This window comes from Melozone crissalis, unplaced genomic scaffold (genome assembly GCF_028551555.1).
Source record: "Melozone crissalis strain CALT ecotype California unplaced genomic scaffold, PUWL_Pcris_2 ptg000006l_1, whole genome shotgun sequence".
Taxonomy (NCBI): domain Eukaryota; kingdom Metazoa; phylum Chordata; class Aves; order Passeriformes; family Passerellidae; genus Melozone; species Melozone crissalis.
In genome coordinates, this window is record NW_026535784.1 from 32,229,649 (window position 1) to 32,244,285 (window position 14,637).

General features: G+C 37.2%; 1 protein-coding gene across 2 annotated transcripts in view; it reads left to right on the plus strand.

Annotated features, from left to right (window-relative positions):
* Positions 1 to 14,372, plus strand: part of SH3RF1 (SH3 domain containing ring finger 1) — an 84,217-nt gene extending 69,845 nt beyond the window's left edge. For both annotated transcript variants that reach the window (XM_054295700.1, XM_054295701.1), the window contains exons 9-12: positions 52 to 311; positions 3,810 to 4,168; positions 5,773 to 6,110; positions 11,639 to 14,372. In XM_054295700.1, the coding sequence (XP_054151675.1) occupies positions 52 to 311; positions 3,810 to 4,168; positions 5,773 to 6,110; positions 11,639 to 11,807 (1,126 nt within the window). In that variant the 3' untranslated portion in view covers positions 11,808 to 14,372. The remainder of the gene's footprint in view (positions 1 to 51; positions 312 to 3,809; positions 4,169 to 5,772; positions 6,111 to 11,638) is intronic.
* The last annotated feature ends 265 nt before the right edge of the window (positions 14,373 to 14,637 follow it).

A 14,637-nucleotide genomic window follows, 5' to 3' on the forward strand; every position in this document is an offset into this window, starting at 1 on the left:
CTGGCTGATTTTTTTCAGTTGTGTTTTATTGTTTGCTTTAAATTTTGGCAGGACAGTGACAAGTGCATCACAAACAAAAGTTCCCATGTCTACTGCTGGCCAAACAGGACGAGTGGTGACTATGGTCAGCCCTTCCACTGCTAGTGGAACATCCCAGAAGCTCCAGGGGAATGGTGTGGCAGTGAACTCCAGCACAGTGCCCACAGCAGTGGTTTCTGCAGCACATATCCAAACCAGTCCACAAACCAAGGTCCTTATGCACGTGACAGGACAAATGACAGTCAACCAGGCTCGAAATGCAGTTAGAACAGGTAAAGAAAAACCCACAAAATTTGTTACCTGTGGTAGACAAACTGTAGAGTCCATCTTGACAAATGACTGGAGTGAGGGTCTGTGTAAGTATATGCTGAGGTTTTTTAAAGCTTTTCTTAATGTCATTGTTTAGAGTTGAATGTTTTCTGAAACAACAGTCTGAGTTGTTCCATCTCTTATTATTCTTCTCTAAGCAACTGTGTGTACGTACATACTCCCACTATTGGGAATTTATATGCAAGTACTTCAGGTGGAATTTTTCTTTTTTTTTGTTGTTCCAGCAGTATCTGGGATGGGGACATTCTTTGAGCTTTCCTACTCATATGCAATTCATATAGTAATAAAAGTGATAAGAACATCTGAGTCATAGCTTATTTTTTGTGTGTTAAATGCATAAGAGCTACAGAGTGCTCTAATTTAGCATTCACTTTTAAATTATTTTCTAACTTCTTTGAATACCTTTAGTGTTCCTTTTCAGGTCTCTGGCTCAAGGTTGGTCCTTAGGCATTCCAGCTTGTTCTCTAACCTTGACTGCAGCTTCTTTCAGCTTTGACTCTGAAACACTGAGGTGATACTGGCATCAAGATCCATTATGATCTATAAAATTCTGTATTTCTGAAAGGTGTAACTCTTCATTTACTGTCTGGGGCAGGCCAGTAGTAAATAACAAGAAGGCATGTTTCATCATAGTGAAACGTGCCTTCTTGTTATTTAAATGCAGAGCCAAAAAGACTGATAGTGGTGTTTTCAAGAGGTTTTTGTTTACCAAATCCATGCACTCCTCTGTGGATTTGCCAGGCTAAGAAAATACCACACAACTGGAGCCGAATCTGTTCCAGCTGCTTCAAGGGCCTCAAAAGAAAAAGAAAAAAATAGAAAGCTCCCATTTCAGACCATCCCAATGTTGCCCCTTTCAGCCTTGAATTTAGGGCCTGTGATCTCCTGGCTGAGCATCATGACAAAAGGGTTTTTTTTTTATCATGGGATTCTTTTTGGCAGAAAAAATGGTAATGGTATGCTCTGTTATCCACATAACAAGGGTATTTCTTATGGGCTCAAGATCCATGGATTAGCCCACTTTTCAGAGTCATGCATCTCCTAAAACACCCTGTGCATGTTCAGATGTCAGCACCAGGTTTGCTTTTGAAAGTAGGATATGTACATATGTCTTTACTTATTTTATTTCCTTAATTGGCCCCATCTTCCTCCAGTCTGATCTGAAGCTGGAGCAGGTGTGTTAGTCCTAACAACTTTATTCTTTGCCTTTAAATAAAAATAACCAGATGCTGCTGGCAACTGCTAAGAGAAACTAAGCAAAGCATCTGTACTTTTCTGCCTCTTAGGCACAGGTGGTTTCTACTCAAAAGCCTTCTTTTGAGCTGCCTAGGAGCTTGGAAGTGACAACACAAAGGAGAAATCTCCTGTGGGCTCCGGAGGCTTTTCTGTCCCTGCTTCTCTGCACCACTGTCAAGATGAATAAGCTTTTACACTTCCATTCAGCTGAGAATGTGACAACATACTGCCCACTGACTTTTCAGGTCCAAAATGAAAAATCCGAAGGGACTGGACTCTCTCATCACAGAGACCTTAACATTGGATTGTGCAAAGGTGTGCTCTTAGTCACAAATACAGATCTGTCCCTTATAAGGACCTGAGCACTGAAGCAGTAGTGGCTGCTTTATGTTCAAATGTTACAGAGGAGTTTCTAGTAAACATCTGAAACATGATCCTCTTGAGCTTTCCTTAGCACATTTGCTGAGTGTTAATCTTTGGGTGAGGCTTCACAGGATAATGCTGGGCTCCAGCTTCAGTTTAGCTCAGGGCTTCAAGGACCATTCTTCAAATGATCTTAGTGAGACATTGCTTGACATCACCTTTGCTGAGGGAGTATGCATCCTTTGATTGGAAGGATCTATAAGGAAAATATATATTCTGCTTGCTTCATTAAAGGGTAATCTGTATGAAAACAGGGTGACTTGAAGCATTTTTCCTGTCAATTCCATCAGCAATAAGAAAACAAAACCAGAAGGCTCTTCCATGCTTGTCATACATAAATTGCATGTGAGTGTAGACAGATCTTGAAGAATAGCAGCTACTTCTAGGAAAACTGATATTGTCTTATGAACAAAAGCCAGCATTAAAAATTGTTTGTTGACCCAAAAAAGTCTTTCTACAATCTCCTTATCTTTCTTTTGAAATGTTCATGCTACTCAAGAGTTGAGAAGGGTCAGCTACAGAAGAAGAAGTTATCAAAAAACTAGATAGAGCATATAAGTGATGTGCCTTTTTTTTTAATAAAGAAAGAATTTGTGTTTCTTACTGCATAGATTGTAATTGGGTATAATACTGTAGGATTGTTATATAAAATTTGGGACCTTTTTCAGTCTTCTCAATACACTGTTGCTGCAATCTAACCAAATTACCAGAGTAATTTGCAGAAAGCAGAATCAAGAGAGCAAGTGCTGGAGGTTTGGTTCCAGGATTTCACTTAAAACAAGTCTGAAACTCTATTAGTATCTGAAAAATCAAAAGTTGATAAAATTGAGATGCACATGCATCAAGCTAGAGAGATGACCCCTTCTCAGATGGAAAGTTTCAAAGTACTTGAAGGAGAGAGGTTATGCAGCACTAGGGTGTTAAATATCGGCTCGTACTGTTTGGTTATATCTGCATTTCATACCACCCAGTGGTGCAGAGATGCCCAAGCTGTTGAAGTGGTCCAACAGCATGCATATATGACTGAGCACATGACTTTAACAGCAGTGTTACTTGGAAGGGATCCATTAGTTCATGCATAGCTCTGTGCTTACAGTTTTGCACTGCAACCCAGGTTAATATACTCAGCCCTGTGCTATTCTCCAGCTTCCAGTGTAGATGTTCCTTTTATTTCACAGGGGTATGAGTAAATCCACTTTCTATATTTAAACATCCCAAGAGACAACAGCTTACATTTTCAGAGAAAGCACTTACAGCAGTAATTGCCACTGTGCTTATTGTTTGAAAGACCTGTGAAATCTGTTGTGGATTTTGTGAATAGTTTAGGGAAACAATCTAAATACATTTTTAGCAGCTTCTATAAGGTGTGTTTCTTCCTACTTTCCTTTATATGTCCTGACAACTACACATGTTATTAAAAGGAGTAAACAAGTCCCAGGCAGTATTTAGCTGGCTCTTAGGTACTAAAGTGTAATCTTCACTTTGCATCTGTCTGTATGTGAAGCATTTGATCTAGCAGCTTGCATTTTTCCACAACAGAGAAGTTGCAGTGCTGTTCTTCTTCTGTTGCATACTGGTGCAAGTAGGGAAGCATTTGCAACTGCTTTATTTGGGTGAAATAGATTTGGTGGTGTGTATCATGTCATTACAGGAGTATAAATGGAAGTTTAAAAGGTAAGAAGAAAACTTCTCGTGATTGATTAGCTGTAACACAGTAACTGTACCTCACTTTGTGTGTCTTGTGAAAAGGTGAACTCTCACATTTCATTCTTTTATTCCAGTTGCCTCACATAGTCAAGAAAGACCTACGGCAGCAGTCACGCCCATACAAGCACAAAGTCCAGCCTGCCTTATTCCTGCAGCTGTGATCATTCCCCACCACTCTGTTGCCTCCCAGCAGCTCCAGCCCCAGCTTCCAAATAGTGCTGCTTATGTCACAGCTGTGAATGTGAACCGCTCAACCATCCCACTGGCATGTCCAGCAGCTTCGCTGAATTCTCCTAACATTGCTGCTTCATCTTTGGAGGGAGATAGCAGTGCAAAAACTGCAAACACTCACCCTGGAGCTCCTGCATCTCCAGAGAGTGCTTTAACAGCTGGTGGAAATGCTGCTGTCAGTAAAACAGACAAGGATGGCAAGGTGGGTAGAGAATAAAATCATTCCCTTGAGTTCTCTTATTTTCATCAGACAATCTTTTAAGAAATTTAAGAGCACAACCTAAAAAAACCCACATGAACTTACAGGAATGTAAAAATTTCAGTCTAACAAAATAATATGAAAATCAGAATTCTTTTAGGTTACCTTTCTTATTAAGCAGGCACACTGAGATATTATGGAAAACACATTACCAGCAACGTTTATTGGACAAAGAAAGAATGCACATGACCATATTTTTTAAATTTAGGACAGTGGAGTCTGCTTTCCTTCCTTCTATTTGAAGTATTTCCTATGTGTGTCAACTCGTTCCCACTGTTCACCAAGCCATGTGATTATATTGTTGTCAGAAAAATTCTTCTAGCTTTGTAATTGATTTTGTTTTACAGTTGTGATGTAGTTAGGAAACTTTTTTCTGCTTGTGACAACTGTCTTTGTATCTCAAATATTTTAGACTTAACCTTACTACTGTGCAACCACATGTACTCCTTAGTGAAGTTTATGAAGATTTTAATCTTAAACTGTACACTAATTTCAGCCACTTTTTAGTTACTTTTTTTTATTATTGTTGAATGGACGTGCCTCAAACTTAATTTTAAAATTACTTTAGCCATAGGCATTGAAACCAGACTGAGGTGCCCCTAGAGAAAACTAAGGTTTAAGGTGAATGATGCCAATACAGGATTGTTTTAATTTCTCTGAGTTTCTCTTTATCTTTGACAGTAGATTGTTGGTGAAATGGCTCTAAGTTATTGGAGATTTGGAAAAAGGACTGAGGATTCTTATTCACTAAATCCACTACATCTCATATAAAAAAAAATTCTCATTGCTCTTGCTTTTCTCTGTCTATGGATAAATATTATTTTTGTCTCCAGGGCTTACAATCTGGCACTTCTCATAAGCTCTAAATTCACTCAGTCAAAGGGTTGGTAAGAAGATCACTGCCACACCCTTTAAAAAAAATACAAGAAACACAAAAGCTACTTAAATAATTCTCTTCAGGCTAGGTAATAGTCTTCAGGGATTCTTGTCTGGACAAGCAAAAAGAATGTTTACAATTCTCCCCTTTAGCAGAACAGCAGAACACAATGCATTCCCCCTGGGGCAAATTTTTGTTAGATCATGAAGGTCTTCCATTACTAAAGAAGGATAAATAAAAGAAACTTACCTAAACAGCAGCTTCCAGAGCAGACTTTTCTCCCTGCTTGGTTTCAAGTGATTCTTTGTCTTTCCAGAAACATCCATGTTGATGAAATATTTTACTTCATAGATTCCTGCTGTGGTAATATTAACTCCTCACGCCTTTTTCTACACAACCTTTTGTGATAGAGCTATTTCAATTAAAGTTAAACTTTAACCTAACAAAGTGAAAGAAAGGACTTAGCTAGTTTATGATCTAAATTACTTGCTACTTTTGTCTTTAGAATGTTAATAATTTTCTTTAATAATTTTCATCATCTCTCTGATGTCAAGTATGTCCTCGTAATTTACTGAGTCCTCTCTGAGCACGATGTCATCTATCAGAAGGAAGCGTTCAACTCTTTGTGGGACTGCTTTGTTCTAAAATGGGCACTGCTTTTGGTTTACAGAAAGAAAAGAAAGGTTTGCTGAAGCTGCTTTCCGGAGCATCCACCAAACGCAAGCCTCGGCTGTCACCTCCGGCGTCCCCCACCCTGGAGGCTGAGCAGGCAGCGGCAGAGCTGGCCCTGCAGGGTGCGGTGGGGCCCGAGCTTCCCTCGGCGGCAGGGGCTCACAGCAAGGCCGGCCCCTGTGCCGCGGAGGGCGAGGCGCCGGGGCTGCCGCCGGAGACGCTGCAGCGCAAGGGCGCTGCCCTGGACGCCGCTGTCCCCATCGCCCCGCCGCCCCGGCAGCCCTGCTCCTCGCTGGGGCCCGTCCTCAACGACTCCCGGCCTCTCGTGTGCGAAAGGTAAATCCTCCTACACAGCTGCACTTGGGCACACCAAGAAAAAATCCTTTCTCTGATGCTTGTAACTTGTGTTAGAGCTGCTTCAAAATGCTGAGATTTTATGGCAAGATGAAACTTAATTTTTAACAATTCTTTATTTACTTATCAACCAATACTCGTGTTTATATTTGTTTACTTTTCATGTTACTTTAAAGTTTTTGAATGAATAGACATTCAAATATGATGATCACAGGTTTGGCAGACAAAAGAGGCCTCCCGTTTTTCAAAACAGACGCACATTATGTTCTTGAACTTATTAGTATTAGGTTAGTCCTTATTATTAGCAATGTATAACTGCCAACCTAAATATATGGTGAATGAGACCTTTATCTGTCTAGGTGTAGACTTCTTAATATTTGTTTTCTTGAGCTTTTGCAAAGATGTTTTTTACTGCCTGAATGCCCCATTGCATCCATACAGGCTCCAGGGTGGCCTCTGTGCTCTGGTAAGTGAGTCTGAAAAACATACAGATGTCTGCACTCTCAGACTGACAGGCAGTTGCTTAAATGTTCTGTGACTTTTGTGTCCACCCATAGTTTTTCAAGTTTCAAGTCCTCAGTAAAATGTGAAGGAAGAGGCAGTTTTCTAACTACAGGATCTTTTCTTTTTCCTAGTAGCAGACAAGCAGTATGAGGAGTGTCATAGGATTTCTTCTGCAGCAGCTACAGGATTGTGTGCTGTACTGAGAAAAAATAGTAGAGTTACAATATTAGCAGCTCTAGAACTGAACTGATTGAAGCTGACTATTGTAGACTTTATTCTGATGCTATTAACTCATGGTGTGTGGGCATCCTGTTGTACTTCCAGAAGTCCACTATCCTAAGCTATACCCGTGTCTTAAAACCCAGACAGTATAGAAGTTTCTGCTTGTCTTTTAGTTCTCTTCTGTCATACCGCTAATATTTTTAAAAAGGTTATTTCTGTTCCTACACAATTTCCATGCAGGAGATTTCTATTTCATACTGAATTTGTGAAGCAGATTTACATGGAAAATAAAACCTGAAAGACTCTTCTTTAAGAATAACATCATTCATTTTCACATTATCATGTCTGTTTGGCACATTAATATGTTTTTATGCTTTGAACATGAAAATAATATTAAATTCATTGTGAAAATAATATTAAATTCATTCTGGCATAACCAGTGCATATTAGTGTAAAGCTCTTTCTGTCATCACAAAAAGTAGTTTTTTCACTTCCATGATGGAATTTTTTTTCTCAGAACTACTTACAGAAAATGATGCTATATATTTTTATTGATCTAGTAATAACATATACTCAAACATTCTCTCTATCCTTACTGTTATTCAAGTGATAATTGCTACTGATAGAAGAAGTATTGCTACATGATAATTCTCAGTGGTAGTCAAGCATGGTTGTCAGTGTATTTAGACAGAATTTCAACTGAGTTCCCTTTTTCATTTTCAGGACAGAGCTAATTTTTTTTCCTCCTGATGTGCCCTTGCACATTTCCTTTGACTGGATTTCTTAAAATGTGATGGTTAATAATACTTAAAATTTACATTGTACTCAGTATCTTCAAAGTAATTTAATAAGCATTGATTTCTCTTCAGCAGTCTGGAAGATGTGGTGGGTAAGAATCATGTGGCATCTTCAGTGAAAATTTGAGCTGGGGAAGGAAATATTCATGAGGATAAGCTCAACAAAAAGCTGAAGAACAGAGAAATCTCCTGCTAGGATTATTCTGCTCTTACATCTCATAATTCCAGTCACAGATCACAGTGGAACTGTAGAATTCCAGTTTAGAGAATTCCAGTCACGTGAGACTCTGCAGTGGGGCTCACTCACGTCTTCTGATTCTCCAGCCAACACCCAGGTTGTCTTGGGGTGATTTCTTGTGTTGATGCAGTGCTGGCACGGCCAAAGAGCATTATGTTTTCTTTACAAAGATAGACCCAACTCCTTGCAATTCCCAGAGTGAGACTTGCTATGCTGTGAATATACAGGAATTTAGTTACCTGAGGAATTTAATTTTTCCATATAAGCTACAAGAAAATTTCAAGCTTTTTTCGTGAGCTTTCTCTTTTAGAGGGAAATGTTGCTTAAATAGCCTTAAATTTTGCAGTAAATATACAGCATTGTAACAATAAACTACCCAGTACTCCACAATGGTGTTAGAGACTTGAAGTTGAACCTAAATACACATCACTGCATATCCTAAATTATAAAATGAATCTTTCATCCAGTTACAGGGAAAGAAAAGCAGTAATTTTGTTCTGTGATTAAAGTGACCCTAAGTAATTTCATCTACCACAGAATGACTGGTGTAACATCTGCTCCCAGTGAGCGGGCCAGTGGCTTTCCAGGGCAGCAAGCCTTCCCACATCTGGCACCATTTAATGCTGGTAATTAAATGCTGAGAATCACTCTGCCCCCGATGGGCGTTGGTGATCTGGAGGAGTCAAGGCACCCACTCAGAAGACACAAGATCTGCACAACAGCAGGGCACACTTGACCTGGAAAGTAAAAATTCTAAAGGCAAGGAACAAAAGCTAAATCAAGAAGCTGAGTAGTAATTATTCATTTAACTTGTGTAATGGTAGTAATTTCAGCTTTCTGTGTTTCTCTCAGCTAAAATTTTCTCCATGTGAGAAAATATTATTATCTACTTGTTGATCAGGAAAACTACAAATAATTGTCCAAAAATCAACCACAATTAAGTGAGCATAAAAGCAGTATTTTGTGTCCAGTGAAACAGAAGCAACAAAGAAATGGAGAAACACATGAAAGATATAATCTTTTCCATGTTACTGAAAAGTGTGAGAAATGCTAATATTAAAAATTAAAATCAGAATGGAGAAATGTGAAGACAGACCACCACCCTTTTCAAAATAAAAAATAAATTCATGAATACAAAGCAAAAGCACTGTGGGATATTGCCAGACATATTAAGAATATCAGCAACCAACCAGTAGCAAATATATTGGCTACTCCTGGGAAGCTAAAGTATAATACTTTAGCTAAAATATAATACTTATATTTTGTCACTAGCTGACTAAAAATAATTTATACAATATTTGGAAAATTAATGAAAAATGCTATAAGGCAATCAAAGAAAAATAAAAGAAAGGAAAAACGTCATAGTTGTACAGCTTAGGTGCGTGTAAAATATTAAGTGACCACAAAAGATCTACAAATTTAACTTTCAGTCATTGAAAACATTTGCAAATACTTGGGAGACAAACAAGGAAGTGTTTTGGAAGATTCAAACATGTGGGAATGAACATGTTTTTCCAAAACATAGGTCATGCTTAGTAAATATTATTATTTTTCTTCAGGGACCTTGCAATGAACTTCTGAGCTGAAGCATAAGCTTTTTATTCTGCATGAAATTGGTAGTTTTGGCAATATGTTGTAGATGATGAAATAAGTAATGGAAAAAGAGTTTCTGTTCCATAGATAATCCAGAGTGATCTGGATAGACAGCTGTGTGAATGTGTGATGGGTCTGTGATCACCTCTCTTTAGGCAAATAGGATTGGTAAAATGTGGCAGAAAATGTCAAGAAGGACACATGATTTACAGGTGCAAAGCCAGATGGGTTTCTTCTCATTAAAAATTGAAAAATATAGCAAAATAGCACTTTAAAACCAAGGTTGTTGTGCTCTGTTTTAGACACTAGATTTCAAGATGAATATCAAAATAGCTGGGAAACTAAAATTTAACAAGAAGTACCAAATTACTGCAGAGGTTGTTGGACACTGTATGGAAAGCTCAAGACAACTGTTTCTGTGCTAGCTGGTGATCCTCTGGGAAGGACAAAGAGAGGATGGGAGCAAGCAGCAGCAGGGAACAGACTTGTCTGTCAGTTCAGGGGAGCACAGAGGTTACTGGCAGACAGAATTAGAAACTAAAAACAAGCATATTTCAAGTCAGACATTTGCAAGGCAGTGTTTGACAGACTGCAAGATGAGACAGGCATTTTGAAACTCATTTTTTCAACAGACTATGAAGTGTGCTGGGTAATTTTCAGCCTGGGAGCAACTGGCTTGTTAACAACAATTCTTCATAGCTTTACTGCAGTTCTTTATGCTTCACTATCTTGTCCTTGTCTTGCCTGAGTAGAGGCTGTTGTTTACAGTCTCAATTTAACTTACAGTCTATTAAAAATATTTGGTTCTCACTTCTTAAGTCAGCATTAAAACCCAAGTTGCCCAAAGCAGAAGTTAGTGCAGGTCTAGGTTGGATGCGGGGCATTCTGGAGCTGCACACTAACACATCTTGTAATTGACTTGGTAGCTTTTATGAAGCATGAATCTAATAATTCCTGTGCTCTGAAATCTGGGGATTGCCATCACTGAAACAAAGTCATGGCTTGTAAGTCACTAATAAATAACATTTGACTACTAATTAAGTCCAAATATGTTTTGCTATACTTAGATTTCCTAAGAGACTTCAGTTATTTACAAAGAGCAGCTACTCTTTTCTGAGTATTTTTAACTGTATGGACAGACTTAATTTTTGTTTCATATGTTCTTCAGCAAAACATTCTACTATAAAACAGTATCTTTCTCTGCTTCAATATTACAGAATTAACTTGTTTTACTATGTGTGTATTGAGCTACAACTGCCATTCCATCCTTTACTAGACTATCCTGTTACCTTGTCTTTTCATCAGATTGTTCATTTATTTTAATCTATTGAAATAATAAATTATTTTAAGCTTATTAAGGTAATTGTTATCTTAATCTATGAAGTAATAGAGTTATATGTTATTGTGAAACTATGGAAGAAAAGATTGAGTGGTGTTACGCATGTTAAAAACAGAGAAGTGTAGCCTCTTTTTAATGCATGAATATTTGAAAAGTGTTTTTACTGTGAGAGACTCAAAATATACACTTCATGCCAAATGCCTAAGAAAATTGTTGAGTTGAAAATAGTTTATAACGTAGTAGTGCACAAGCTGAGCAGCTGTGTTCAAGAATATGTTCTAACTTGAAGAATTTCTAAGGAAAATGCAAATTATTTAAAAAAACAAATCAAATTTATAGGTTTTGTTGGTTTCCTCCTTTTGTTCTTTGCCTTTCCTTAAGAGCCATCGCTGGAATAATAAGAAATTAAACAGACACTTGTAAAATTATGCCTAGCTACTGCTGTGAATGCTTTGATTCTTGCTGAATCACAATGACTGAAAGAGTCTGCAAATTTATATTTGGAAAAAATGTTTACAATTTTCTCCTGGTATTTAACCATTGTCTGTATTTTACAGGGATCTTGGTAAAAAAAAATCATAGGAGATGCATGAATTTGCCGTTAATTTATTATGTTGCTACCTTTATTATCTGTTCAAGACATACTTTTAAGTTGTTGCATACTCAGCAAACAGTTCTAGACAGTTTCCTGTGTTCATCAGCTTCAACAGGCACAGAAATATTTTTTAAAGTATCAGGTTAAAAAAAAGGGGGGGGAGAGAGAGTGAGGCAAGAAAAAGAACCTAAATGTAGGTGTTTTTTTTTTTTAATGACACAGGTACAGAGTTGTGGTATCCTATCCTCCTCAGAGCGAAGCAGAACTTGAACTGAAGGAAGGAGACATTGTTTTTGTACACAAGAAACGCGAGGACGGCTGGTTCAAAGGCACTCTGCAACGAAATGGAAAGACTGGCCTTTTCCCTGGCAGCTTTGTAGAGAACATTTGAGAAGATTCATTCCAAGAACTTCAAATCTTACTGTACTGTAAAATAGCACAAATATTTTGCCAGAAAAAGCACAGTCATGAAATATTTTCAAATGACTGTAATGTAAACAAGAATCTACATATTTTTACAGTGTCTATAGCACAATTACACCAGCGAACAAAGGAGATGAAGGCATCTGCTGGTTTTATCACTTTGAATTCTTAAGTGTGATGTGTGCCTTGTACTGTCTGATTTATTATATAGAGGAATTTTTTCCCCAAGTATGTTACATAAATGAGCAATTGTTTACAAGGCTGTAACTAATTTATTCTTGTTTTTTTTTAAACTTGAATTTTGTGTAATAGCTAAAATTCTTGTGACTATGATTTTAACAAATTATTAATTTATGAAAGAATAACAAAGGGGAAGCTGGATTCTCTCCTTATGAGCAAGCAATTATATCTGATAAAGAGCCTCCCATTTATCCTCTGGACCTTTTTCCCCTGCTGTGTCTGACAGTGGAGTAAGTCTCTGTTGTATGAGTTAATGTTGAGTGGTGGTGATGTGGCGTCAAACAGAATTTGCCAAATGGGGAAAAAATGTGTATTTTCTTCTTTGGACAGAGAAAAAAAAAGTCAGTGGTGTTCTTGAGTCTAGTTTTACTTCTTTATGAATCACCTAAGTAGAGTAACGTTTCTAGGAGGCAAAGATGTATGTGAACGACTGAACAAAACCATCTCAAGGTTAGGATCATCTCAAGGTTAGGAAAGAAGAAATTTAGGAGTGCCAACAAGAAATTCCCTATATACCTTCTGTTCATGTAATAACTTGGCTATTTGAACAAAGGTTACCTTTGTATATTTGGCCAGTTCTTTGGGCATTTAGCGCTCAGGATCCAACAAAATTGGAAGGAATGTTAAAGCCCAACACTTAGAATAAATATAACTTGAAAACATCTGTTTGATAAGACTGAATATAAAAATAAAATTATAAGTTGTACTTCATGTCTAAAAATGCCTAAGATGTGTAATTTGCTGTTTTCTTCTCAAAATGATCTGCATGGCCAAGAGATGTTTTAAAATGTCTGAGCAGTAGTGGTGGTAAGTGATGCACTTGTGTTAAAGTAAAAGGCTGTATGAAACACTGTGAAAACTTCACTAACTTCTTAACCATTGCTACTTTGCTATGTTCTGACTTTGTCTTGCATGTGTTACTCAGTTTCTGCAGTAATGTAACTGTGCATGTTTGCCATTTTCCATGCCAATTTCCTGTTGCTGGGTTATTTTGCTCTGAAAGTTTCCCAAAAGCCACTTGACCAAAACTAGTGAGCAACTCGAGTTGCCTTCAACCAGAGAAGGTATCCAGTGTTTGAATCATTAATAAAATTTTTTAATGTCCTTGCAGCTGATGGATAGAAAGAATGCAGGCTGCAAGAAACACATTGTTAGTCTTTCAGGGTTTTTTTAGAGATTTGACACTGGGGAACACACGCACTACTCAGCTGAACCTGTTTTTTTATTTTATCATTTGATTATAGCAGTTTAGTGGTGATTTTTTTTTTTTGTAAGACACTGAGCACCATCATCTCCATTTAAATCCATTTAAATCTGATGTAATTTGGCTGTTACTCAGCACTTTACAAAGGGAAGCCAGTAAGGTGATTCAGTGTCACACAGAAACTGTCACACAGATCTGTTAAATCCTTATCATTTTCTTGAGGTTATGCATTGAAAAATATCAAATGTTAATGACAGAGATTTCTTGCAATATCAGGTAGTATCATGATGGTCTTAAAAATTAAATATATATATATATAAATACATATAGTTGGACATGACAGCATTCCCAAATAAACCATCTCTCTTAAACACTGTATCATTCAGTTTTTGCATTTTTAAATCTTTTAAATAGTTTACTTGAATATTCATGTAATATATAAAGGTTTTGTGAAATGAATTTTAGTTAGAAAGAAGCTGATATCAGCTTTTGTCAGCATAAATTGGCACTAGTGTGTCGTAATCTTATTTTGGAAAATTTAGTGCATTTTATATTAAAGACTACTAAAGGTTAATTTTTTCTATCTCTACTCTCCATATTTTAAACTAAGTGACTAAGGTACCTCTATTAATAGAATTTCGTGATGTAAAGTCAGTTAAAAATCAGCTGTTAATCCAATAGTTCTGTTAGATGGAATACATTTTAATTGATTTTTTTAACATTGAGTAAACGTTTGTAAAAAGGGCTTATTACATAGCAGTGCAACAATGACAAAAATGCAGTTTATCATGCCTTTTTTTGTGATCTTTTGGGGGTTATTTTTTGGTTTTGGCTTGGGATTAATTCAGTGTAGAAACAGAAAAACCCTGTGCATTTGCTTTGTGTAATTCCATTAAAAATTTTTGTAAGGTATTTTATATCTATGTTTGAAGTCTGGTGAATGTTAAGTGTTTGATTTATTATGTTAAACTTCCAATCCTAATAAATATTTTCTTAGCAAACAGCTACAGCAAATAGCGTATGCAACCATTAAACATAAATTACTTGTAAAGAATTTGCCAATAAAATTCCCAGAACTTAATTTCCGAATTCCTAGGAGGGTATTTCTGCTCATGGAAAAAAAGTCTTCAGATTCCGTAATGTAAGAAGCTTGGAATGATGGCTATAATGCAAAAACTGTAGAGAGAACTGAGGACCTGGCTGATCTTTTCCCAACTCCTTATTTCAGCGAGTAACTTCAGAAAAGGGTAGGTAACTCCATCTCAGTGTGTTCCTGATGGAACTGCAGTGTCATCAACAGCACAGCAGGTGCACAGTGTAACTGCTTTCCCTAGAGGAAGCATGTCTGGTGCAA